General features: G+C 54.7%; 5 protein-coding genes across 5 annotated transcripts; 3 read left to right on the top strand and 2 right to left on the bottom strand.

Annotated features, from left to right (window-relative positions):
* MONBRDRAFT_13685 (uncharacterized protein) lies at window positions 1-2,032 on the top strand (the record flags this gene model as incomplete). Its single annotated transcript, XM_001742805.1, has 6 exons — window positions 1-90; window positions 201-303; window positions 423-580; window positions 736-807; window positions 904-1,520; window positions 1,615-2,032. 6 exons carry the CDS (start codon window positions 1-3, stop codon window positions 2,030-2,032), a joined length of 1,458 nt encoding a protein of 485 aa, XP_001742857.1.
* Window positions 2,033-2,720: 688 nt separating this feature from the next.
* On the bottom strand, window positions 2,721-10,513 carry MONBRDRAFT_5363 (uncharacterized protein; the record flags this gene model as incomplete). Its single annotated transcript, XM_001742356.1, has 9 exons — window positions 2,721-2,879; window positions 2,994-3,125; window positions 3,216-3,419; window positions 3,597-3,730; window positions 3,826-3,965; window positions 4,104-4,498; window positions 4,668-4,810; window positions 4,908-5,127; window positions 6,737-10,513. The coding sequence occupies 9 exons, from the start codon at window positions 10,511-10,513 to the stop codon at window positions 2,721-2,723; spliced, it is 5,304 nt and encodes a 1,767-aa protein (XP_001742408.1).
* A 562-nt stretch (window positions 10,514-11,075) lies between these two features.
* Window positions 11,076-11,802, top strand: MONBRDRAFT_22497 (uncharacterized protein; the record flags this gene model as incomplete). The annotated part of the gene is made up of 4 exons (XM_001742804.1): window positions 11,076-11,197; window positions 11,337-11,419; window positions 11,517-11,590; window positions 11,737-11,802. The coding sequence occupies 4 exons, from the start codon at window positions 11,076-11,078 to the stop codon at window positions 11,800-11,802; spliced, it is 345 nt and encodes a 114-aa protein (XP_001742856.1).
* Window positions 11,803-12,988: 1,186 nt separating this feature from the next.
* On the top strand, window positions 12,989-18,088 carry MONBRDRAFT_22496 (uncharacterized protein; the record flags this gene model as incomplete). Its single annotated transcript, XM_001742803.1, has 16 exons — window positions 12,989-13,186; window positions 13,295-13,357; window positions 13,446-13,496; window positions 13,625-13,894; window positions 14,030-14,122; window positions 14,230-14,364; window positions 14,463-14,674; window positions 14,774-14,861; window positions 15,046-15,112; window positions 15,196-15,263; window positions 15,401-15,505; window positions 15,653-15,820; window positions 15,932-16,045; window positions 16,150-16,252; window positions 16,386-16,453; window positions 16,838-18,088. The coding sequence occupies 16 exons, from the start codon at window positions 12,989-12,991 to the stop codon at window positions 18,086-18,088; spliced, it is 3,054 nt and encodes a 1,017-aa protein (XP_001742855.1).
* Window positions 18,089-18,568: 480 nt separating this feature from the next.
* Window positions 18,569-22,475, bottom strand: MONBRDRAFT_22495 (uncharacterized protein; the record flags this gene model as incomplete). Its single annotated transcript, XM_001742355.1, has 4 exons — window positions 18,569-21,540; window positions 21,697-21,891; window positions 21,986-22,046; window positions 22,131-22,475. 4 exons carry the CDS (start codon window positions 22,473-22,475, stop codon window positions 18,569-18,571), a joined length of 3,573 nt encoding a protein of 1,190 aa, XP_001742407.1.
* Between the last annotated feature and the right edge of the window lie 641 nt (window positions 22,476-23,116).

Genomic DNA, 23,116 nt, shown 5'->3' with positions numbered 1-23,116 from the left:
ATGGCGGCACACGATCTGACCCAGGCTATCTGCCAGAACCTGGACCCGCACCTTATTCTGCCGCTCCTGGATCACTGCGTTGACCTCGATGTATGATGGTTGCACCCCGATCGAGCCATGAACATGTACCACTTGCTGCTCTTGTCCAGGTATCTCGAGGGTTCTCATTGTGATGCATGATGCTTTGCGGGACGTACCAGATCTACAATGAGGCCGATCTCAAGCGCGCCAAGATGCAGGTCTTGAGCCGCACCCGCCTCATCGAGCAAGCGCTGGAGCTTGCTGACGCAACCGAGAAGAAGGGTGCGTCGACTTGAGCTCAACATCTTTTTATAATTGGCGTTCTCAGCGGAGGCCTTTTCTTGCTCCATCCACATCAAGTCTATCTCCGACTTATCCTTTCATTCCCTGGCCCTGTGTAGATTTGGATGCCCGCATGCGCTCAATCAGTGAGGAGGAGAAGACTTGGGAGAAGCAGTTGGAGCCAGTTTTCGAGATGTTTGAGAATGACGAGGTCCTCTCGATTATTGAAGCCACGAAGAACAAGGATTCGCTCCTGTCAGAGCTGGAACCCTACGGCGTAAGCTTTTGTTTTTTCTCGTGCCAGTTGAATGAAAGGTGGTTGCGAGGCAGGTCGTGGCTTGTGGTGGCAGCAGTCCTCGAACCCGCAGTCTTCCCTCGCCCTTGTCTCCAGAAACCTGATCCTGTCAACTCGCATGCCCGTTTATGGAATAGTTTACCGAAAACACGGCCGACCTGCTCTACCATGGTAGCAAGTTTTACTTTGATCGCGGCCAATACGACCTGGTGTGTCGGCGTCGTTCCCGACTGCTTATCCTGCTTTGACCTTGATTGCCTTGGCCTGTTGACCCAACTCACTGTTGGCCTCACCCTAATGGATAGGCACATGGCTTGCTTTACAACTACCGTGCCGTGTCTACCGATGACAAGCTCAAGTTCACCGCGCTGTGGGGCAAGCTCGCGGCTGCCATCCTCAGTGGCAACTGGCAGACAGCGCAGGAGGACATGTACCTGCTCCTGGAGTATATTGATGGTGGCAAGAACGAATTGACGGCTGTCGAACAGCTGCAGCAGCGCAACTGGCTGTTGCACTGGAGCCTGTTCGTCTTTTTCAACCAGCCTGATGGCCCTGATGGTATCGTCGACCTTTTCATGAACAAGGAGACGTGCACCAATGCCATGCAAACCATCGCACCCCATCTCTTCCGTTACGCCACGGCTGTGGCCATCATGAGCAGGCGCAAGAAGCGTGATGTCATGTGGGAGTTTGTCGGCATTGCGCGCCAAGACAAGGATCTCGGTGACGACCCTGTTGTCGGTTTCCTGGTCAGCCTCATCAAGGACTTTGACTTTGTCACGGCTGAGGAGAAGCTGCAGCAGTGCCGCGAGGTCCTCTCCAAGGATTATTTCCTGGCTGAAATGACGGACGAATTTATCAACACAGCACAATTGTACCTCTTCGAGGTCTACCTTCGCGTTCACAGCCGCGTCAGCATCAAGTAAGCTGCCGTGCGGCTGGCTGGGAGAATGACGCTTGGCGCGGGGTTGGTCCGCTTGTTCTCACGCTCGTTTTGCGTTGTTGCTGCTGCACAGGAATGCGGCCACGCGCCTCGGCAAGTCGGAGGATGATGCTGAGGAGTGGCTCGTCAAGCTCATCCGTGACGCCAAGTTGGATGCGCAAATTGACCCGGCCTCGGGCGAGATTCACATCACGAAACCCGTGACAACGGTGTACCAGCACGTGTTGGATCGCACAAAGAACCTGCAATACCGCACGTACGTAATCGTGGAAAGCTTGCATCATCTCCATCCCAATGGTGCTTTTCACCACTCAAACTCATCCATTCCCGCTCTTTTCAGGCGCATGATGAACGAGCAGCTGCAGGGCGGCGGCAAATCGAACAAGAAGGGTGACTACAAGAAGGGTGACTACAAGAAGGGTGGTGATTTCAAGAAGGGCGGTGACTTCAAGAAAGGTGGTGACCACAAGAAACGTGCTTGGGTCAAGTAAAGGGGGGTACATACCCATGAATGTCGCAGCTAGTCTGCCTGCCGTAAAATTTCAAATTGGCGAAGAGTGTGGTGTGTTCTTCTCTCTCTTGTCCACTCGCAAAACAATTTCAATCTTTTTTTTTTTCCTATTCTTCTTTCTTTTTCTTCTATTTCCTTCCCTCTTTCATCTGGAACGAGATGATGGCGGCACCTGAAAGGTGGATTCAGAATAGCAGAGCAACCGTGACTGAAAGACGAATGTTAGCCTCAAAGCGGATTATCAAGTGATCTGCTGATGAAGAATTTTGGCGCTTTGCTAGGTCAACCAGATCTTCAAATACCGGTGCGATAAAGTCGATAGATTTGCCAAAGTGACTAAAACTCGGAGCCTGGGGCAGATACCTTCGGGGGAGGAAAAAAAAAAAATCACTTTTTTTGCGGGAACTGCCCCAAAACTGAGCCAACTCGTGCCCTCCGCTTCAATTTTGGTGAAGCATGGCCTTCTCACGGTTTAAATCATTGATGAAGGATGGTAGCAATCCAATCAGTCATAAGAAACATAACATGCGAACGCACAAACGTATTTGAGAGAAAAAAAAAGAAAAATAACAAGAAAACAGAAAGCAAAAGCGGCGCGTGTGCCACGCTCTTGTACCGGGCCAAACCTAGATGTTTAGATGTCCACCAGGGTTCGAAAAACGCGCAAATCAAACACCTGCCAAAGTTTCGTTCACACAAGGGCCGCCACACGGGTTATAGATGGTGCCGTTGTGAAAGAATTGGGCAATCATCTTCTGGGCGGCTAACGAGCGGCGCTCTTTGCCGTGGGTGTCGGCCTCAGTTGGTGGAACATTGACCGTCGGCACCTGGCAAAGCGTCCCGGGTACCAAATGTAAAGATGCAATGGCGAGGCGGCATCCAATCTCAGAACGTGCGAGGGGCGGTGGTATCTGTGCAATCGCGATTCTTCCATAACATACCGGTGGGGTGTTCCAATAGAAGCCCAGGGCAAAGTTGATATCGTCGCTAATCACCTCGGCATCGTCGTGCATTGGAAAGCCGTAAAGGCTTGAGTTGCCTTCGTGGACATTGGATGAGAACATGTGACAATCCTAAGTTGCGGTCGCGTCGGGAGAATGAGAAGAGGCGGCAAGACCTGCTCAACCGTGGCTGTTTGAGAGGCATGTGGATAAGACGCATACCAGGGAGCGAGCCAGCTGCAAGCCACCCAGCCAGGAAACTTGTGCATCGGAAAGACCATAGTGCACCAGCACCTGATGCTTGGGGGTGTTTGGGAGCAGATCTCGTGAGACACGATTCAAATAGCCTGAGGGCTCCATGCGATCCCAAAGAAGTTGCATGGAAGATAGCAAGAAAACACGGTCCGAGCTGTCATCATAGCGAGCCTATTTGAAAGAGAGGCGATCAAAGGGTCAACAAGACCGAACATCAGACACTGGACCTGAAAAGCCACAAAGATTTGGCGCAAATCTAAAACTCAGTTGATACGTGCAAGAGTTCTCGCAAAATGACAGGTTGACCAGCCAGCTTTTGTCCCGTGGAAGCCAAGTGGCGTCACGAACCTTCAGGATGTCAAACAGCACGGCAAAGTCCTTGCTGCGGGGCAGGAGGAGGCTGTATGGCGCACCCGGAACGCCGATAACACCTCGAACCACGTCCGTGGTGAGTGCCATGTAGACGCTGCCGTAAATGCCACCTGTAGCACCCAGTCGCACAACCGGAATTCCATTGTGACAAGGCATCGCGAGCCTCGCGAGCATCATGACACTTTGACAACTTGGAAGCACACACCTTGGCTGTTGCCGTAGTAGTGGCGACGAGTCGGGTCGATGACCGTAGTGCCATTGAATGTCAGGTGTTCCGACGTGTAAAACGCCGGGGACGATGCCAGGCGCATCATCAACAAAGCGTTCAACATGCCCTGATGTGAACTGCAAAAAAAAAAAATAAAAAAATTGAAAAAGCAAAGTGACACATTAGCTTTCTGGACACTAAAAGCAAAACAAAACAAAGAGGTGCACCATTTGCCATCCTTGCACGCAACGATCTTGATTGAAGGCGTCGCATACCGATCAGGAATGGCGGCAAAGTTGGTCAAGTCTTCCGAGACAATGGAGGCAATGGTGAGCACGTCTTCATAGCACATGCCAAGCCAGTTGACAGCAAAGAGAATGTATCCGTCCCGATTAGATTGCTCAGCGAGGTAGTCAGTCAAGACTTCGCGCTGAGCGCCAAAAAGACCATGACCATATTGCACCAGCATGCCCTGTGTCTTCGACTCGACAAGGCTTCGTGGAATGGTCATGGTGAATTCCACCTCGCCATCACCGTTGTAAACGGCTGTGTTTGGGTCGTTGGTCTGCACGTTGAGGCGAACTGCTGGGCTTGACTCGAACATTGTGAGGTACCACGGTACTACCATCGTGCCGTGAATTTCTCGAGCGATGAAATCGTTGGTGTTCTCCTTTGGAACGGCACCATGGCAGATTAAAAAGAAAAAAAAAAAAAAAAAAAAAAAAAAACGAAAAGAAAGAAAGCGAAAGAAGTCAACGGCGAAGACACACAAAAGTCCAAGTTAACGTCAACGTCCCATACTATGCCAAGCAGCGTGTCCAATGCCAGCAGGTACGCACCTTGACTTCCGTGATGCGAAAGTCAATGCCGTCGGTGGTGCGTTTGAATGCATCCTCGCGCATGGACAAGAAGCGATTTGTCAGGACGTGGGTACCAGCGGTGGTAAAGTCCCAAGCCAAGGTCAAGCTGGAACGCGAGATGCCTGCAGACGTGAGCAGCGCCATGAGATGGCAAAACTCAACCAAGCCCATGTGCTTGAACCAACGTTTTCAATCGATGCGTGACAAGACAAAACGCACCGGCTTGAGCCAGGGTTGGAAAGATGAAGTTGTCGTATTTGGTACGACGGGCTTCCACGGCTGGGTTGGTTGAAGTGAGGTTATCTCGCAGTGCTGCAAAGGCGCTCGATGGAAGCACAGGTCCACCCGCGGTAGTGGTAAGACCCCGAAAGGCCACAATATAAGTCGTGTTGTCTCGAAGGCGATAGGCTGGCCACATGATCAGCGAGCGGTTGTAGACCTGGGATCAACACCAGTTGCATCGCATCGAGCACGAAGGGCTAGGTGAGCTTAAGACAGGGTTGTGTGCGCTAGAATGTTTCACACGAGCATTTCAAGCCTATAGCAACAAGGCATGACATTCACAGACGGACCCTGGGATGCAAGTCATCGGCCGAATGATCAAGCTCAACCCAATGAGGGATCATCTTGCCCGTGTCGACCTCAAGCAGGATGGAAAGGGCAGCAGGCTCCTCTGAGACTTCAATGTTCCAGTAGTGTGCGAGCTGGCTGTCATCGAGATCGTGAAAATAGGTGCTAATCATGGGGAAGGGAGAAAATCCGTCCATTTCCGTCATCCCCGCCTGCTCTGGATTGATGTCTTGGCCCTCTCGAGAAACGGGGAACGTGTTCAGGGACACATTGACACGACCTGTCTCGCTGCGCCAAAAATTATTTGGGAAGGGAAATCCGCACACGCCCGGGACGAGAGCATCGCAATCCCAGGGTGAAGCCCCGTCTACAAAGGCGTACAAAGGCAAGGAACGAATTTGATCGGATCCAACAAGCGTGAGAAAAGAAATGCTCGAGTCTCAGATGCCAGTTCCCGCCCCCCAGGAGCGTGCATGTATGTGGATGTGCACAAGAGTGGTGTGGCACGAGCCACGCACGAGTGCTCAAACAAAAGAAGCTGCGCCGACGTGACTGCGACAAGAAGTTTTCCCTGGGCCCAATCAGCTCATTGTGAAAGCGAAAGGCTTCCTGGAAGCATGGTAGTTCTTACCGCTGACAGCGACGAGGGCGGTCACGGCCAGGCCAAGCATCCAGCGCATGTTGCCTAATACTACAACACAAACATTGACACGTGAACAACCAGTATTGACGCATCTTCCTCTTGATCTTCAAAGCTGACCAGACCAGACACAGTCAACACATTCTCTTCTCAAGATCGCATCGCTTGGTACCCTCTGCCAACTCATGGACGCGCTCCCACGTTCCCACGTTTCCACGTTCCCACTGCCATCGACAGAAACCCCACCTACCCACTACACCACCTACACCGATCCCCCCCCAAAAAAAAAAAAAACTGTAGATCTCTCACTCTCACACAAACTTTTATTTTGGAGGAACACACACACACACACACATATGTAGTAGGTTTTTGGGCCTACATCTGACTGCAGTTGAGTGTGTGTGGTGCTTGATCATGATGTACAAATGGGTTTTTTTTTTCCGGCTGTGGTGGTGGATGAAGATCTTCTGTGCGTGGAGTGTGGACAGCCCATCATGATTCTAGGGCAAGCACACGCCCACAGCCGACACACGCGCTTGGTGGATGGTATGCCTTCACTCATCATCATGCATTGCATTATTGATCAACTCGGCCATCACGAACAAACACAAGACTTTATATGAGAGGCACGGCCTTGGTGTAGCCCTCCGGGCCGAGCATACCAAACATAGAGTATTCATCTAGCTGATACCACTTGCAGACCGGGTGCCCGTTGTGCCGGCGGCACAGCTCAGTCAAGGTGGACTGGACCTTTTGAAACGTGTTTACCTATCCCCCCACCAGACATGATCGTCAGTTCACACACTGTAAACTCGACTCCTTCCCACCCTCCTGTTACCTGGCTCTGACTATCCCCAGCAGCGCGGTCACAACAAACCTCGGTGTGAAAGTCATCAGACTGCTGCGAGACCTGCTCGTCGAATCGCTGGGTCATGTCGTCGTAAAACCGTTGATCCAGCTGTACCAGGTCCCGGATGCCCTTTTGAAGCTCTTCCGGTAATGCGTCCACGCGGGGTGTGCGCGCCAAAAACTTGCCATCAAACCGTGTTCCTGAGGTCGAGGGTTTGACATAGGTAATGTCCTCCAAGTTCCAGTTGAATTTGCGGCGCAACAGGACCAAGCCTTCGTCTAGCCGCTCGCGCAAAATGACCACGTCAAACTTGCTCAAGTACTTTTGCAGAAAAGCACGATATTGAGATTCCGACCGCACGGCAAACTCCTGGAGCTGCAGATTGCGGTTCATGCGGCTCTCCACATACTGGGCTACAATCGTTTGTGGCTTAAACTTGCGCTTTTTGGGGATGACGTAAAAGTAAAGCCAGTTCAAGTAATGTTGAGCCGGGTCCTCAATCATCAACACACGGCGATGATCAGGTCCCAGGATGTGCGTGTACATCTTGTCGGCATGGCCGAATTCGGCATAATGCCACTGCCCTTTGGCACACAGCTGGCTCAAGACCATGTCGTATTGACCAGCAAAAGACGGATCTGGACTCTTGATCACCTCGAGTGGCAGAAAAGGCCACTCCCCGCGGTGAAAGATGTGGCGGTGGTGGCGAGCTGCAAAACGAAAAAGCAGGCCCAGCGCCACAATATTGCCAGTCTTATGCGTGCTGGGCAATGCTACGCGTTGGGCCATAGGGCGGTCCGCCATGGACGAGAACGTCGAGGCTCGCGCAAGTAATTCCCATAGAGGCTTGAATGCCTGGAGTGGCGCACTTCGGGCCGAAAGAGCACCCAGGGCCGACCACCGCAGATATGCCTTGCTGTCGGGCAGCCATTCTGCCGGACTGGGATCTTGAAAAGTTGCAATCTTTCGCAGCACCGAGTGAAGCTTGTCCGGCGTCTGCTCGAGGGCCAATTCAAGATCTGTCTTGATCGTGTCTTGCGGTGGTATGACCACCGGACCTTCTTGTGGGGCTTCGGCCTGCGCTCGGTAAGCCACCACCCAGGCCACCACACGCCGTGCCTGGTTCACTAGCAGCATGTTCCCCGGTCCAGGCGTCTGCGCAGAGTTGGGAGGAGCGGCAATGGCGCGAACGGGCTGGCGCTCGCTGATAAAGGCAACAGGGCCGTCCCAGGGGTTGATGACGGCGACCGGGTGGTGGATTGCCACCGACTTTTGGTAAATGTCAATCATGGCGGCCACCTTGAAGGGGCATTGCCGGGTGCGATAATTGACGTCCAGTAGAATGGCCAGCATATCGACAACAGCGGCGGGTGTACCGGCAAAGGTTTCCATGGAGAGCTCAGCAGGTACCTCGTGCGTTTTGATGGCCCCTCCAAAACAAGGTGGGTTGTAGTGCACGACAACAGGATCCTCGATGAAAAGCAGGATGCCATCCCGATCAGGCAGGGCAGCAAACGGGTCATGCTGGAAGATTGTGTCAAGAGGAACGGCCAAGACACGGTCGTACTCGGCCTCGTGCTCGCGAAGGTGCGCCTGAAAGGCGGCCAGGGCTTGCATCTGGTCTGTAATCTTGTACGAATTGCGCTTGGCATACAATTGGCCGATGAGCAGAGGGTCGTAGCCTACAATTTCCACCCCACAGGCGGTGGCCTCGGGACCATTGGCAAGACGCTCTGGCTCGGTGCTGAAAACAATGAGAGTAGCCGCTGATCCCGAAGCACGGAGGCTTTGATGCAGCAGTCGCAGCGAGGCCAGTGCCGTGCCTTCAAACTCATCCAAAGCCACCAGGATGGCCTGCCGCAAGTGGCTTGGCTCTGCAGCCAGAGGCTGCGTGCCTGTGTTTGATTCTTGGGCAGTGGGCAAGGTCCAGCTGGCCCGCAGCCAGGCGTGAGGCGCGGAAGGCCGGGCATCAGGGGCCGGGCATGGCTGAGCGGTAGCGGGTCGCTTGAGTTTGAGGGCTTCGGCGACGTCGAGGGCCGGAGGTCGGCTGGGAGGTCGGGACTTGAGTGCAGACTGCATGCAAATGGCCTTGTGACTACCGGCAGGGGCGGACAGGGTACAGTTCCAAGCTGTTGTGAAGGTGGGTCGCTTGGCTTCGAGGTCACGTTCAGCCAAGTCGTCAACACGGCGCAGCTGGTCGGCACTGGTGTTGGCGTAAAGGTTGCGGTACATGCGATCCAGATACGTTGTCATTTCCGCCTTGACGGAGTGAATGGACGCCGTTTTGAGTAGAATGCTGGGGTCACTGCGTTCATAGCCCTGAATTTGAGTGCGGATCAGGTCTTGGTCGTGAGCATTGGCCACCAAGTCAAAGCCACCAAACATACGGGCATTAATGTTGATGCACTTGACACCCGAGTACATGTAGAGGACGGAGGCAACGGCTGCATCCTCGAGGGAGGTGGTGACGGGAGCGTCGCGGATGTACGGGCCCACAATGTCGAGAAGGGCTCGGCTGAGGACGTAGCCAGCACCACCGTGGCAAAAGTTGAGAGCCGTAAAATCTTTCCAGAGGGGCCCCGGACCAGCCACGCCCGAGAGCTTGGTGGCAAAGGGCTTGCCAAAGTAGACGGGGATGCTGCTGTCAAACGCACTCAAAGTCTTGAGCAAGCGTGGCATATTGAAGAAGGTGTCGTCATCAGCCTGTGACAATGGGAGCGTTTGGGCACTTGTGGTGAGCACAAGACTACAAGACTGCACAAGCATGGGAGCAGGTGGCGGGAGCGGGTACCGAACCTTGATAAACCATTCAAACTTTTGTCCAAATGCGTTGTGGATTTCGGCAAACATGTGCTTGACCTTGCGGGGTAGGCCCTTGTGACCGCCATTTTCAGCATACTCTGAGAGGCGTATGACGCGTGGGGTGTTGACCTCTTCTCGTGTCACCATGTAGCAAGTGTCGCAGAACCAAGTATCGATCACGGCCTGACGATTGGTTTGAACAGAGGGTTTGTTGCCACCCGTAATGACACCAATGAGGGGCGGACTAGTGGCTCCTTCCAGCAGACCCCGATAAGTAAAGGAGGTGGTTCCGGTATTGAGCTCTTCATCGTTCGTGTTGCTGGCCTCGTCATCATCTGTGGCGCCTCGTTCTTCACCGTCATCGTTGCTGGCTGCCGCATCCTTGTTTGCTTTGGCCTTTGTGTTGACCTGCTGTTTGGCACGTGAGGTATCGAGGTTGCCTTCGGCTACATCCTGGCCGACGGCCATTTCGAGGTTTTCATCTGGATCTTCGTTAATGTCTGGCTCGTCATTGTCATCATCCTCTTCCTTGGGAGCGACAATCTTCTCATTTTGTGATGGAGCTGGAGCTGGAGCTGGAGCTGGAGCGGGAGCGGGAGCAGGAGCAGGAGCGGGAGCGGGAGCAGGAGCAGCTTTGGTGGTAATGACTGAGATCAAGCCAGGTGTAGTGCGTGGCTTGGTGCTGACCACAGGGTCAACGGGCAGCGGACCTGGTGGGGGCGGAGGAGGTGGGGGCCGAGGGCCAGGAGCAGGTGGAGGTACCACGTCGAGGGCCTTATGGATTCCGACTGGATCTGGATGTCCCGGCGCGGGATGCTCCCCGACCTGGCGCACACGAGGCAACTCGAGCTGGGCAGCATCTGGACTTGTTGGGGCCAGGTAGTAGCCCAGCAAAAAGAGGTTGACCAGCACCGAGGCCACAATGCAGGCCGCTCCGGCGCGGCCCAGGCGGCGGAACAACATGACTGGGATCGCCGGGCGCCTGGTGCAGCCGCAGGTAGACTGATGCACAGGCGCACGCAGTCCAAGACCTGATGCGGCCGCGAATGACGCGCGCAGCCCGCGCGATCAGTGAGGCCTGGTGTCGGTGTGCGTTGATGACATGCGTGAGCCTTTCTTTTGGCCTTGTGCTGCTCTCGATGAAGTTTGTACCAATTTTGGAAACTCTTGCCGCGGGGAAACTGTTACACCCCGGGGTTGAAGGTTGGTCGGGTGGATCCGCAGCGCAGCGGGATGAGAAAAGCTCACGCTGCAGGAGGTACAGGAAGAAGAGTGTGCAAGACGAGTGGCACACGGGCCAACACGACCATTTGCATGCACGCAGACACAAAGGAACCACATGTTCACAACTATAGTTTTAGCTTCATCTCGAGGTCTCTTTGTGGTTTCGTTTCATTTTTTTTTTTTTTTCTTGTGTGTGTGTGACACGATGGCAGCGAACAAGGCTCTCAGCACGGCCTTTCGAGGTGTGCGAGTATTTATGCCCGAGTATACGGTGGCGTTGGTACGGCCATCAAGCAACCCCATGCCGATTCAGCAGGGCCAGGTGGCCACACATCCCAAGAGTGGGCGTCCCATCTATCCTCGCAATGAGGCCGTGCGCCGCGAGCGGGCGCCCAACGACCTCGTGTTTCGAGTTGACATGAAGTGCGTGCACCTCAGCTGCCTTGACTTGCTCTGTGCCGCGCCCTCGACTTGCGTAGCTCGCCCAGCATGCCTTTGTTCCCGACCCTGGCTGCTCAACACTCATCTTGACGTCCTTTAATCCTGGGCCATTGATGCGCAGGATGAACAAGCCAGAGATTAAGAACTACCTCTCGTCTATTTACGGCCTGGAGGTTGAGCGCGTCAACACACAGATTGTCCTTGGTATGATACCGCATGCGCAGCAACGGTGTTGAGAGTGGCTTGAAGAAGCGCCTGGTTGAGACTGGCTCATGCCTTGCGCGTGCTTTCATCTGTCTAGGCAAGACCAAGAGGAATCGTCGCACAAACCATCGCAACAAACGTGCTGATTACAAGCTCGCCTATGTGACTCTCGTATGTGGCATGTGCACCGCATAGCTTTGGCAGGGAGGCAGGGAGGCAAGGGACGCTGCCTGTGGGCTGACTCCGACCATGACATAATTCTTACTTGTTTTGTCTCTGGGCATTGGTACTCTCGCTTGATTGGTGGTCTCTTGTAGCCCGAGGGACAGCACTTTGAGTTTCCTAGCAAGGAGCTTCTCTTCGAACTGGAGACTGACGAGTAGTGCCGCAGCTGTTCACAACTGGCCGTGTCCGAAAATAGTGAATATTATGAAGCCAATGATGGAGAAGACTTGGGGTGAGAGTGGTACTGAATTGCCCAACCACGCTGGCCAAGGCGAAGCGAAGACAACTCGACACTTTGCATCTTCTACACCTTGCACCGATCAGCTGTAACCGGCCTAGTCTGCCATGTTGGCTCTATCATCACCTGGTGTCAGGCTCATGACAAGGTCAAGCCTTTGAAAGGTTTCTCGGGTCAATGTGCAGGTGATCTCGACCATCTGCACCAAATAATGTTTCAGCCTCGTTGCCCTGTCCCTATCCCAGCCAGCCACATCAATCCGTTCGTGCCGAACCCACAACAGCCATCTTTCATCTCGTCCGAGTGTTTCATTCTCTTTGTTTTTCTTCTCTGACGACTGACTATGCCTTTATGTCTCTCACTATGTTATAATTATGCGCTTTCTTATCAATCTCTTCTCGCTCTCTCCCCGTCTCTCTGTCACGCGCGCGCTCCCCGTCTCTCTGTCTCTCTGTCACTCGCGCGCTCTCTCTGTCTCTCTTCTTCTCCACCAAGTTAACTCTCTTCTCTTCTCCACCTTCTCTTGGTCCTTATTCTCTCTTCTCTGCATCTATGTCTTTGTTCGTCTTTTTCTTTCTTGTGTGTGTGTGTGTGTGTGTGTGTGTGTGTGTGTGTGTGTGTGTGTGTGTGTGTGTGTGTGTCGTCAGACTGTTTGAGCAGTGTTGGCACCGATTTTGATCAATTTTTTTTTTCTTTTTTTTTTTTCTATGCGCGGCTGTGTGTATCTTGCCCCGCCCCCACTCTGCCTGGCTACTCGGGTTGTAGACTGGGGTCTGGCCGATTCGACTAGGGGGTTTTTTTGGGGGGGAGGGGGAAACTGAGGTTGGGGATTAGAACGTAGTCTTGCGCTAGCTTGTGCGCTGCCCAGTTTGTAGACGGTGGCCTGTGAGACAGCGAGCCCCGCAAGCCTCTTGCGAGTTGATACTTGCAGAACAGGCTGCTTCTCGGAAGTCGCTGTTGGTTGATCTTCCCGCCGCGCCATGCTGGTCACTTGATGAACACTTGGTGCTGGCCCAGGCCTCTCAGCACACAGCTGATCCACGCCCTTTCTCTTTGCCTTTTTTTTTTTTTTTGTCCCGGCCTGAGAACGCCCGAGCAAGTCCGCCATGGCTGCGACGCCAACGCCAACCACCCCGTCGCGCTCGCGTCAGCTGAGACTCAATCGTCGACGTTCCTGCTTGGCCATTGACCTTGAAGCCATGCACTCAGAGCTCACAGATGAACAACTGCGCCTGGAAGAGGATGCCATCTTCAATGCTGAAGAAACTTTTGCCTCAGAGTTTGACGACACACTTTCGGCCGAGGTACCAATGCCCGGCCCTCCCAATGCCAGAACTTCAAGCATCCATCACGCCAATCTCTCATCATGCGATGAACCAAAATCCTTTGGTGCTTTTGTCTGCCTCTGCTAGGAACGCGCCAAGCAACAAATTACCGACCGCATTGAGAAACTGATCCCCCCAGAGGACATTGCGGTCAGCTGAACCTCACGCCCTGTTGCTTAAAACCTCCAAACCTATGGCCTCACAACGTGTGTGTCTGTGTATGTCCTTCATATTGTAGCAACAACTTACTTTGCTGGACATTCAAAGCTTTCGCGCCATCAGTAAAAAGGTTTGCTCCCTGCTCTCCGACCAAAACCCACAGGCCACCCCAGAACTTCTGGTGCCACATTGACTTCGAGGCCCTTTTCTGCAGCTTAAGCTCTCTTCCATGCGTTGCCACTCGGTATCCGGATGTAGGAACTAGTCAACTGTGCCTGGACACGAGTGGACAAGATGGAACGTGCTCCCAATGTCATGGCCATGACCCACCGCTTTAACAATGTGGGTGACACACACGACGGCCAAGCCCAAGCCTCGACACCTTTCTCCGCTGACTCACCTCTTCCTAACCGTACCCCCTTGCCACTCTTCGCACAACAGATTAGCTACTGGATCGCCCGGACCATCCTTTTTGGACCGGATGAAACTCGTGTCGATCGTTTGGCACATTGTATCAAACTCGCGCGGGTTAGTTAGGCTGCCGAGTGATGACACCACATCTTATCATCTGGACGACATTGTTGTGATCTGCGCTGAACAGTGGAAACAGTAGTGTTCTCGCATTTTTTTATTGATATTCCATGATTGGTGGTGTATTCGTAGAAATTACACGAGTACAACAACCTGCACAGTCTCTTGGCTGTCATGTCTGGTCTACACATGACCCCGGTCTACCGCTTGCAGCACACGTGGCAGGTGCGTAGCTCCAAGCCCAATTAGTGCCTTGGCGAAACAGTTGGATGTGTTACCCTGGCTTCTAGTCTGCTCTCTCTGATTGGTCCTATTTGCGGGCCCAATTGTAGCTGTTGCGCGACAAATACGCCGAGCGGTTTGAGCGCCTTGAAGAGTTTTTGTCCGAAGACGACAATTTTGCCACCGTGCGCGAGCATCTGACCACCACGAAGCTGCCCTGCATCCCGTATCTCGGCATGTTCCTGGTGCGTGGCAGCAATGGTTGAGCTCGACCACGATAGGGTTGATGTCACTGCCGGGTACCTTGCCCACCTCATTGTTCCGAGTGGGCGGCTCTTCGCAGACCGATCTGATGCACAACAAGACTGCCTCCAAGCGAGAGGAGGCTTATGGCTGCGCAGCCGGGGTACAGGAGCAGGACCGCATCTTCTCTCAACTTGAAGCTTTCCAGGCCTCTGAGTACGGCTTCCCTGTGATTGGGTTTGTTCGCGATTTACTTCTTTCCATCAATATCGACGAAGCCCAGATGCAGGACCTGGACAACAAGCATTACCAGTGAGTATATGTGTTGTCTGATGCATTGCTCACGGCTAGCAGCACATGACTTTGGACGCACGGTCTCATGGCGCCGAGCATTGCTCTATGAGTGCACAGGAAAAGTCTGGAAATCGAGCCCCGGCGCAAGAGTGATGAGTCACAGGAGCGAACGGTGGACCTGCCCTTTCGCTTTGTCAATGGCCGGGTTTGTATCGCTTATTGCTTCACGTGTGTTCCGTCTGATGAGCGCAGAGAGGCTCTGAAGCAAGGCCAAGCCCCTTCTCCTGCTCCTTCCCTCCTCTTCCTCCTCCTCTTCCTCCTTCTCTTCTTCCTCTTCTTTTTTCCCTCACTTGTCATGTGCCTATGGGGTATTCGATCCTGATGTACAGCTTTCCGCTGCCGTGCGGACTTTCAAGAACAGCTCGTTACCGTTCCGCTCGAGAACACCCAACAAGGGTGCGTTGAACATCGAAAGCCTTGCCGTTTGCTTCAGATGTTGTGTGCAGGGGTCATGTAGATGAACGTGTGCCACCTCGTAGGTCATCGCAAGACACGATCGCTAGGTGGCGCCATCGTCTTCTGGAACACTGCACCCAAAGCACAGGAGGTCAGTATACCTTTGCTTGCGCGGCGCTTTTGCAAATTAGCTGAATGGGAGCCACGATGGCGGATGGGGGAATCAGGTGTTGCCTTGTCTTTTTGGTGGCTCAACTCGGATGGGTTGTTCTTGGTTTGGGTGGCTAGATTGTCACGACGTCTGCGGCCAGCAGCATGGCCAATGCCGATTCCTCCGCCTTGTTGGAAGATGAAGACGACGAGCCTCAATCTTCTGCACATTCCTCCCGCCCGGTTGGTTTGCAAAGACTATCGCTGCTATTTGTGGTTCAAGTCGTATCAGCCAATCAAGCGCCGGTCGAGATATGGCGTGCTGACAAAATTTCTCTCTGAATCCTTTGTTTGCGTTGGCCCGTGGGGTGTGTGCGCGTGCTTGGGCAGGATGAGATGCGCGACGCGTCCGATAGTGAGGAGGATGAGGCGTTTACGGCTACGTCCCCTCTGAACGAGAAACAGCAGCCGGTCTCCTCATTGGATATGGACGCGGAGCAAGAACAATATGGCGAGTTGATAAAGGAGGGCCATCTGCGTCATCGTGAGCAACGCCGGGTACGTGCTTTTGTCCTTCAGGCTGCCTTGTTGTGTGACCGATCAAGCAGGCACCGCTTACTCTGGATGAACATGAACTCTTTTTTTTTGATCGGATCATCGTCAATGTAGTTGATGGCCGCTTATCGGTCCATGTACGGACACAGCTGGGTCCGCTTGCGCGCAAAAGGCGTGCTTATTTTCAAGCAGCGCGTCAACTGCAAGGGCCAGACACGCAAGGAGGCGGTGAGTCCTGATTGCAGCTACACGCCACGTGATGCAAGCTGCTGGTCGCCATCGTGATGCATTCATGGGATGTGCATTATAATCAACGTGCCCGTTGTACCTAGTTTTCCGACACGCCGTGGCTACAGGTGGATGTTGCAGATCTTCAGCTGTCTGTGGATCCCAACTCCAAGCACAACTCTTTTCATCTGGCCTTTGACGAAGGCAGTAAGTGTCTTGTGACCACCTTTTTGGGGGGAGGCGGGCGAGGCGGAGGGGGCTCTTCATAGCGTTTTCTTGCATGGCTGTTCAACATTGCCTTTCTTGCACTCTCTCACGCATCTTTTCCGTGTATTGCTAGATCGGGTCATCAAGTTTCAGGCTAACCAGGACGAGTATCAGGAATGGATCCGAGCCTTCTCGACCACCGTTGCACCAAACTAGAAACGAGAGGCGAATGGTTTTTCCTCCCCACCCCCCGCCTCCCTTTTCTTTCTTTCTTTCTTCTCTCTTCCTCTGTGACTTTTGACATGCTACCAATTGACACGTGAAAATTTCACACATTTTCCACATCCCTCCCACCTTTTGTGTCTTGTGTGTGTGCATTTGGCACAGTTGGTCGATTTGACGACCAGACGCCGGCCACTACTGCTCAGGATGGGCGTGGTTTCAATGCACGGGGCTGTCTGCTTGGCACTGGGCCTGGCGCTGATGCTGGCACCAGACGCGGTACTTGGTGACGCGTTGCTGGCATGCCGCGAAGGCACAGTTTTTCAGGCAGATTGCACTCCGCTCTGGTCGCCACGACCGAAGCGAGCTACGGAGGACCTGGCCCCCTGGCAGGTGATGTGCCAGGTCATGAAGAAGCAGGCGGACACGGTCACGCACTTGATCTGGACCGATCTGGGTGAGCAATCAGATGCATTGACGCCACTTTTCGCCGATCAGAGCTTGAATCGCACCATGGGCAACACCGTGTCGGTGGGGTTTTACTTGCTCGACGAGACCGTGCCCGTGGCCGTGCTACAACCAATGGAGATCCTCCACCACATCTGTCCAGTCCTGAAGAGCTTGGAATCAACCGAAAGCCTCAGCAACCTGCTGCCTGCCGTTTTTTTGCACGCCCATTACATGTCCTTGGCCGTGATGGCGGATTTGCTCTCGGGCCGCGCGCTCCCACCGGGCGAACGCATTTCGCGAGAAGTAAGCTTTGCTGTGGATCAACCCTACGGGTGCAGTTCGGCCACCAGCACCCGGGACCAGCAAGGTCTGGCGCCGTGGGAGCAGGACCCGCAGCCTGAGGTGGGGCCCACTCTGACATTGGCCGTTGGCCTGTACCCCGGGCACTGGCCGCACATTGAGGCTTGCGTCTTGACGGCGTGGAACAGCACACAGCCACCCGATGAGGTGGTGATTGGTGCCTCCGAAATTTCTTTTGTACATGCGAATAAATTCTTGCTTCAACTAAACAAGGCTCCGTTGGTCCACAATCGCACGGTCATTATCGGTCGGGCGGCCCAGCTGATGGCCGGGCCCAACCGGAACGCTGCCGTCAGCCAAACCATGATGCGTATCGTGACCGTTTTGGATGCCGACGATCGCGTGGCCACGCAGCGACATGAAATTGCGCGGTACCTGTTTACCAAGCATGACTGCCATTTTATCGGGCACAGTGCACGTCTGGTGCGGATCTACTCGACGGATAACTCGACCATCCTGCCCTGCTATGCACAGCTTGAGGATGGCGCCAACTTGCGCACTGATCTAACAGAGAACGTGATCAAGGCCTACATTCCTTTTGCCTATGCCTTTCACTGCGGCCACGCCATCTTTGATCGGTGGCACTTTGGAGGGGATGTCATGTATACAGAGCGCAAGCGTGCTCAAGACGTGGAATTTGACCGCACGTATGTACTCAACCTCAAAGAGTTGGGTCTCCGTGCCTGTGTGGACGAGCGTTTCTTGACCTATTACCTGGTCAAGCACAGTTCACGCTGGAAAGAGTCGAAGGAGGCGTACGAGGCGAACAAGAACGCCGTTCAAGAGGTTTTGGAGGATGCGTAGTGAGCTTTGTCAGTTGACTGGTAGGAAGCGGATGGGGTCCCACACTTTTATCGATTTAACACTCAATTGTGGCTCTTGTTCCCCCACGTTCTTTCAAGACTGCGTCGAGTGGTCGTGGCTTTGGTGGGCTCAGCACTTGCCTTGTGTGGGTGGCAGGAGACTGCATCTACTTGCCACAATAATACATGTACTATGACCAATTTTATTCTCTCTCTAATTTCCAACCAATCTTTGTATCTTAAACATTGGACTCTCTTCTGTCGATGCTCTGTGTGACTCTTGAACCATGAGTGCTCGATTGGGGGTCAAAACAAACGAATGCGCACACACACACGCACACGCAGCAAGCAAATCGGACAGTGGTCGAGACAATACACACACACACACACACACACAACATAAACAAGGAAAAGGAAAAGGGCAATTTTTTTTTTTTAATGCTTTGCCTCTTGAAGCCTCAATGGCCAGGGCCATGCTGAATCAACGAGTTGCCTTGATCACCTGCTGGGTCCAAGCTGAAAGATCAAGCTTAGTCGAGCCGAGCTCAGCAAGACACTTGTGTGAGAGGCATGACTGAGAAATGCGGTGGCAATGCTCTAAGCACGCTTGACCGGTAGGGGATGAAGCGTGTTGCGTGGCGCGAATGCGCACTCGCAATTTCACTTGAGGCGCAGTCGCCAATGAGGCCGACTGAGCGAGCCGAGGCTGGGATTGATTTTGCAAAAAGGACACGGCACCGTTGCCGTGCGCGTGGTCGGACGCGCGCTGGTCTGAACGCGTGGTCGCCGACGACAGCAGCGAGAGAGGTCGCGCTGCCGTCGATTGAGGCGACTCGCGAACAGCCATGCTGGGCCCGGCAGAGCCAGAGCCCTCAACGGTGTCGAAGACTGACTGAGAAAGCTGGGGCTGGGGTTGGAAGCGGGGTTGGGTTTGCAGAGAAGACACGGCACCGTTGCCGTGCGCGTGGTCGGACGCGCGCTGGTCTGAACGCGTGGCCGCCGACGACAGCAGCGAGAGAGGTCGCGCTGCCGTCGATTGAGGCGACTCGCGAACAGCCATGCTGGGCCTGGCAGAGCCAGAGCCCTCAACGGTGTCGATGCTTTCGGCAGCACCTCGCCCAGACGCCCGACGTGCAGTTTGTGGCTGGGATGCGGGTCGATCGCGTTGTGGGCGGAAGGCTCGTTTGAACATTCCAGCCGTTGCCAACATACAGACGGCATCGCCAACGACGCGACCAAGACGGTCGAAAGCCACTGCCTCGGGCCAGCCCTGCAAAAAAGAAGAGGACGGCGACGACAACTCATCGAGTATCAGATGCTCCGAAACGGCCGTCTGTTCGCCGGCCAGAGCCCAATGGGCCGCAGCATCTGCAAGTCGATCATCGCGTCGATCATCACGTCGCGATTGTGGTTGCTTGGGTCCTTGAGCCTGAAGCGCTCGTTCGCTGGCACCCGTGGCCTCTCGAGCCTGAGTGTCCGAGCTGGTGGATAGACCAGCAGCTTCGCTGCCATTGGCAGCAAAGCTCGGTACAGGCTGAATGGTAGGGGTTGCCAGGAAAACGCCATCAAGCGGTCCAGTTTGACCTGCTGAGTCGGAAAGGGCACCCGGTGGGCCAGAAAGCTCCTCGAGCTGTTGTCGGTCCAATGTTTGGCGCTGTCCAGAGACCCGAGCCTCGGACAGGTCCAGGCTGGAAGCTTCATCCAGGTGGGGTTGAAGTTGGCGTGCTGCGATGCGAAGTGAAACAACAATAGGGATGAGGTGAGCAATCAGGTCAGTATAGGGCAGGCGGACCGCAGCATGGGTGACTTTGGCGCTGTCCAAAATCTGACCTGGGTGGGATCTTATTTGAGTCATTTCTTGATTATCCGTCTCGCGCGACAGGCGGGAGCCATGGTTGCTATCGCCATCGCCATCGCCATCGCGGCGATCTTGTTGAGGCCTAGCCTCAGCGGCATCACTGGTGCGTGGGGCCAAGGCGTGCTGTTGCAACCCGCCCAGTTCCTGTCCATCAACCATGACGGGTGTGGTCGGCATCGTGGCCACACGGGGCAACGGACTACCGGCCTCGTCAAAGGCTGATGCCGATGCCTGTCCTTGAAAGCGTGCAGCTGCCCTTGCAGCAGCGGCTTGTTGTGGAGTCGGTTCTTGCCATGTCTCGGCATGAAAGCCCGAGGTCACGGATCCTTGGGCGCTGGTGCCCTGCTCCTGCAGCTCCTGCAGCTCAGGGCCTGGCCAAGCCAATTGCACGACATCATCGTTCAAGGCATGGCCCACGCCACCACTGAAATCATCCGGTGTGGGTGCCAGAGGACGGCCACGGAATGGTTGTTGTGGTGCACGGCGCTCCAAAGATGGTGCTTGCTGTGTGTTTGTGGCCATGCTAGCGGCCGGTTGCAGCGAGTCTCGGTTGAAGCGCACGGCACCCCGTGGCCATCTGGCCAAGGATTGCGGGCTTTGAGACTCCGAGCGCGGCACCTCCACCGCCATCGGTGTCTGATTTACATCCAAATCAGGGCGTGGTGGTGCAGCCACAGGCTGGAGCCCGATGCCTTGTGATTGGGAATGGGGTTGGAGTCCAACGTCCCACGCGTCCAACTCCCAGTTCACGTCCACGTCCATCTCGAGGACCCAGTTGGCCACGGCTGTGGAAAACCCTCCAACAACGGGGGATGCTTCCAAATGCGCGTCCGTCGGCGTCGAGCGCAATGGCTCCTCCACGCTAGAATGACTGTCGCGTCGGACCAAGTCGACGGGCAACGCGGGCAGCGCGGGCAACGCCAGCCCTTGTTCAGATGCGGGCAACGACGCCGTCGATATCGATGGCTCGGCATCAACAGACAAGAGGTCACTGCGAATGCTAGCAATGTCAGCATCGGCTTGCGTTTCATGGACAGCTCGAGTAGCCATCACGGAAAGGTCCATCGGGTTGGAGGTGGTAACTTCGGGTGCCGGTCGCGAGCGCTTGGGAGGTGGGGCGGCGGTAGAATCGCTCGGGAGGATTGGGTCAGCCGTCGAGTGCGTGCGGGCCAGCCTTATTGTATCCTGCCTGAGCGGCGCCGCTTGGGTCTCAGGGGTGGTCTGAGCGGAGCCAGCCAGAATAAGATCAAGGCCAACATCGTCCAGGTCGTCCAGAACAAAGTCCTCGTCAATGGCCTCTGCAGAGTCTGCAGTGGAAGAAGAAGAAGAAGAAGGTGCGGCGACCTCGTCTCCAGCATCCAGACCAGAGTCTGCATGAGAAGAACAGCTGACCACATCGGGCGGAAGCGGTGTCGACATGCCAACGGTGGCAGGATCCTGCTGAGGCCAGGTTGGGGGTGGGCTGGTCAAAGCGTCGGAAGTATCGCCATTGGTCGAGGCCACGGCCCGCATGTACGGCACAACGGCTCCAGCCAGCAGCTGAGCTGGTTGCTGACCTTGAGCCCGATGGCCATCCGGACCCAAGAGGCCAACCTCTGCAAGGAAGCAAAAGGACGACAATGTGAACACGGGCGGTGGTGCGATGTGAGCACAGGCGGTGGCGGACGAGCAACCGTGCGCCTGTCATCTTTCATGCAGACAGTCATGTTCCACGCGAAACGGGACACAGCACAAGGGGGCCATTGACGTACTCAGCGAGTGTTGCTGCTTGTTGTCACGCGTGGTCTTGGTGCAGATTTCGACTTGAAAGCCGAGCGAGGCGAGGCCAAGGTTGAGAACAGCTAGTCGAGGCTCCACAAAGCCGCGCATGTCCGAGCCAAACTGGCCGTTTTTGCCCACGCCAGCCAGCAGGCTAGCCAGCAACTTGACAACCGCTCTTCCGCGTTCTAATGAATGCGCGATGAGAAAATGCGATGAGAGTGATGAAAGCAAGAGAGGCGTGCGACGAGAACAGGGAAGAAATCTGAGCAAGCAGCCTACCTTGGGTCGCTTTGGCAAAGGCTTTGGATTGAAGAACGCCAACGACCAAGTCGTTGCTGGCCTAAAGATGACACTGACGTCAGGGAAAAGGGCCAAAACTGGACGCAGAGCCTTGATGCACAGGTGGGGATACAGCTTCACCTACTTGATCGTGTCCCAACGTGTCAACAAGACCATGCAAGAGTCGGGCCAAAGTGGCTCGAGGTAGAAAAAGACTCAGCAGGCCCGAGCGTCGATGTTGGGTCACGCGATGGAGGCGTGTCAGCTCGGGCATGAGATCGAGGTGCAGCGCCACTCGGCCTTGGCTATCCACCACGTCAAAGATGGCAGCAGCGTCGAGCTGGCGAGCGGCTTCTTGAAGATCGGCTGGCAGCTTCAAATTGGCAAACTCGTTGCGGCTCGTGCTCATGTTTTTGCCCAGTTGGGCACCCAGCAGCTCGAGACACTGGGACACTGTGGCGGGGCCAGGGTGAGGGAGCCAACGAGCCATGAGAAGGAAAAAAAAATGGGGGCAACACCTGGGCATTGGTATGGAAACCAACCTGATACAGTAGCAGACATGGTGCTGGGTATGGCGGAGCAAATCGTGCGTGCGAAGGAAGTGGAAGGGTTGTTATGAACATGTACAGGGACTCAAATACAGAAAGGATCAGATGCACGCGAGGTCACTCGGACTGGTGCAGGCCGTCAGATTTTTAGATACACACACACACATAAAAAAAAACAAAAAGGCGCAAGGAGGCGAGGCGGCGAGGCGGGCGGCAGCCAACGAGCAGGGTAGAGGCTCAGACTGGTAATAATGTAGATCGCGCACTCTTACAAGACAGAAAAACCACAAAGCCCAAGGCCGAGGGCAGCGCAGCAGCACGGGGTGGACGGGCGGATTGACGACAAACAAAACTCAAGAGGTGAATCAATCAAGTGGTGGTAGTGGTGGTGGTGGTGCGTAAAAAATGGATGGAGACCAGCTCATGGCGGGGACAAGCGCAAGGTTGTGCTTGAAACAAGGTTCAAAGCGGGTGCGTTCGTTTGGATCCACCCAGGTATGATAGACATGCGCCCCCAAAGAGAGAGAGAGAGAGAGAGAGCAAGGAGAGCAAGAAGAGAGAGAAAATAGAGGAGAGAGAGCGT

Source organism: Monosiga brevicollis, genomic scaffold, assembly GCF_000002865.3.
Source record: "Monosiga brevicollis MX1 MONBRscaffold_2 genomic scaffold, whole genome shotgun sequence".
In the NCBI taxonomy this organism is placed as follows: Eukaryota; class Choanoflagellata; order Craspedida; family Salpingoecidae; genus Monosiga; species Monosiga brevicollis.
Note: the sequence above shows the minus strand (reverse complement) of the source record. Positions and strands in the feature narration are given on the sequence as shown.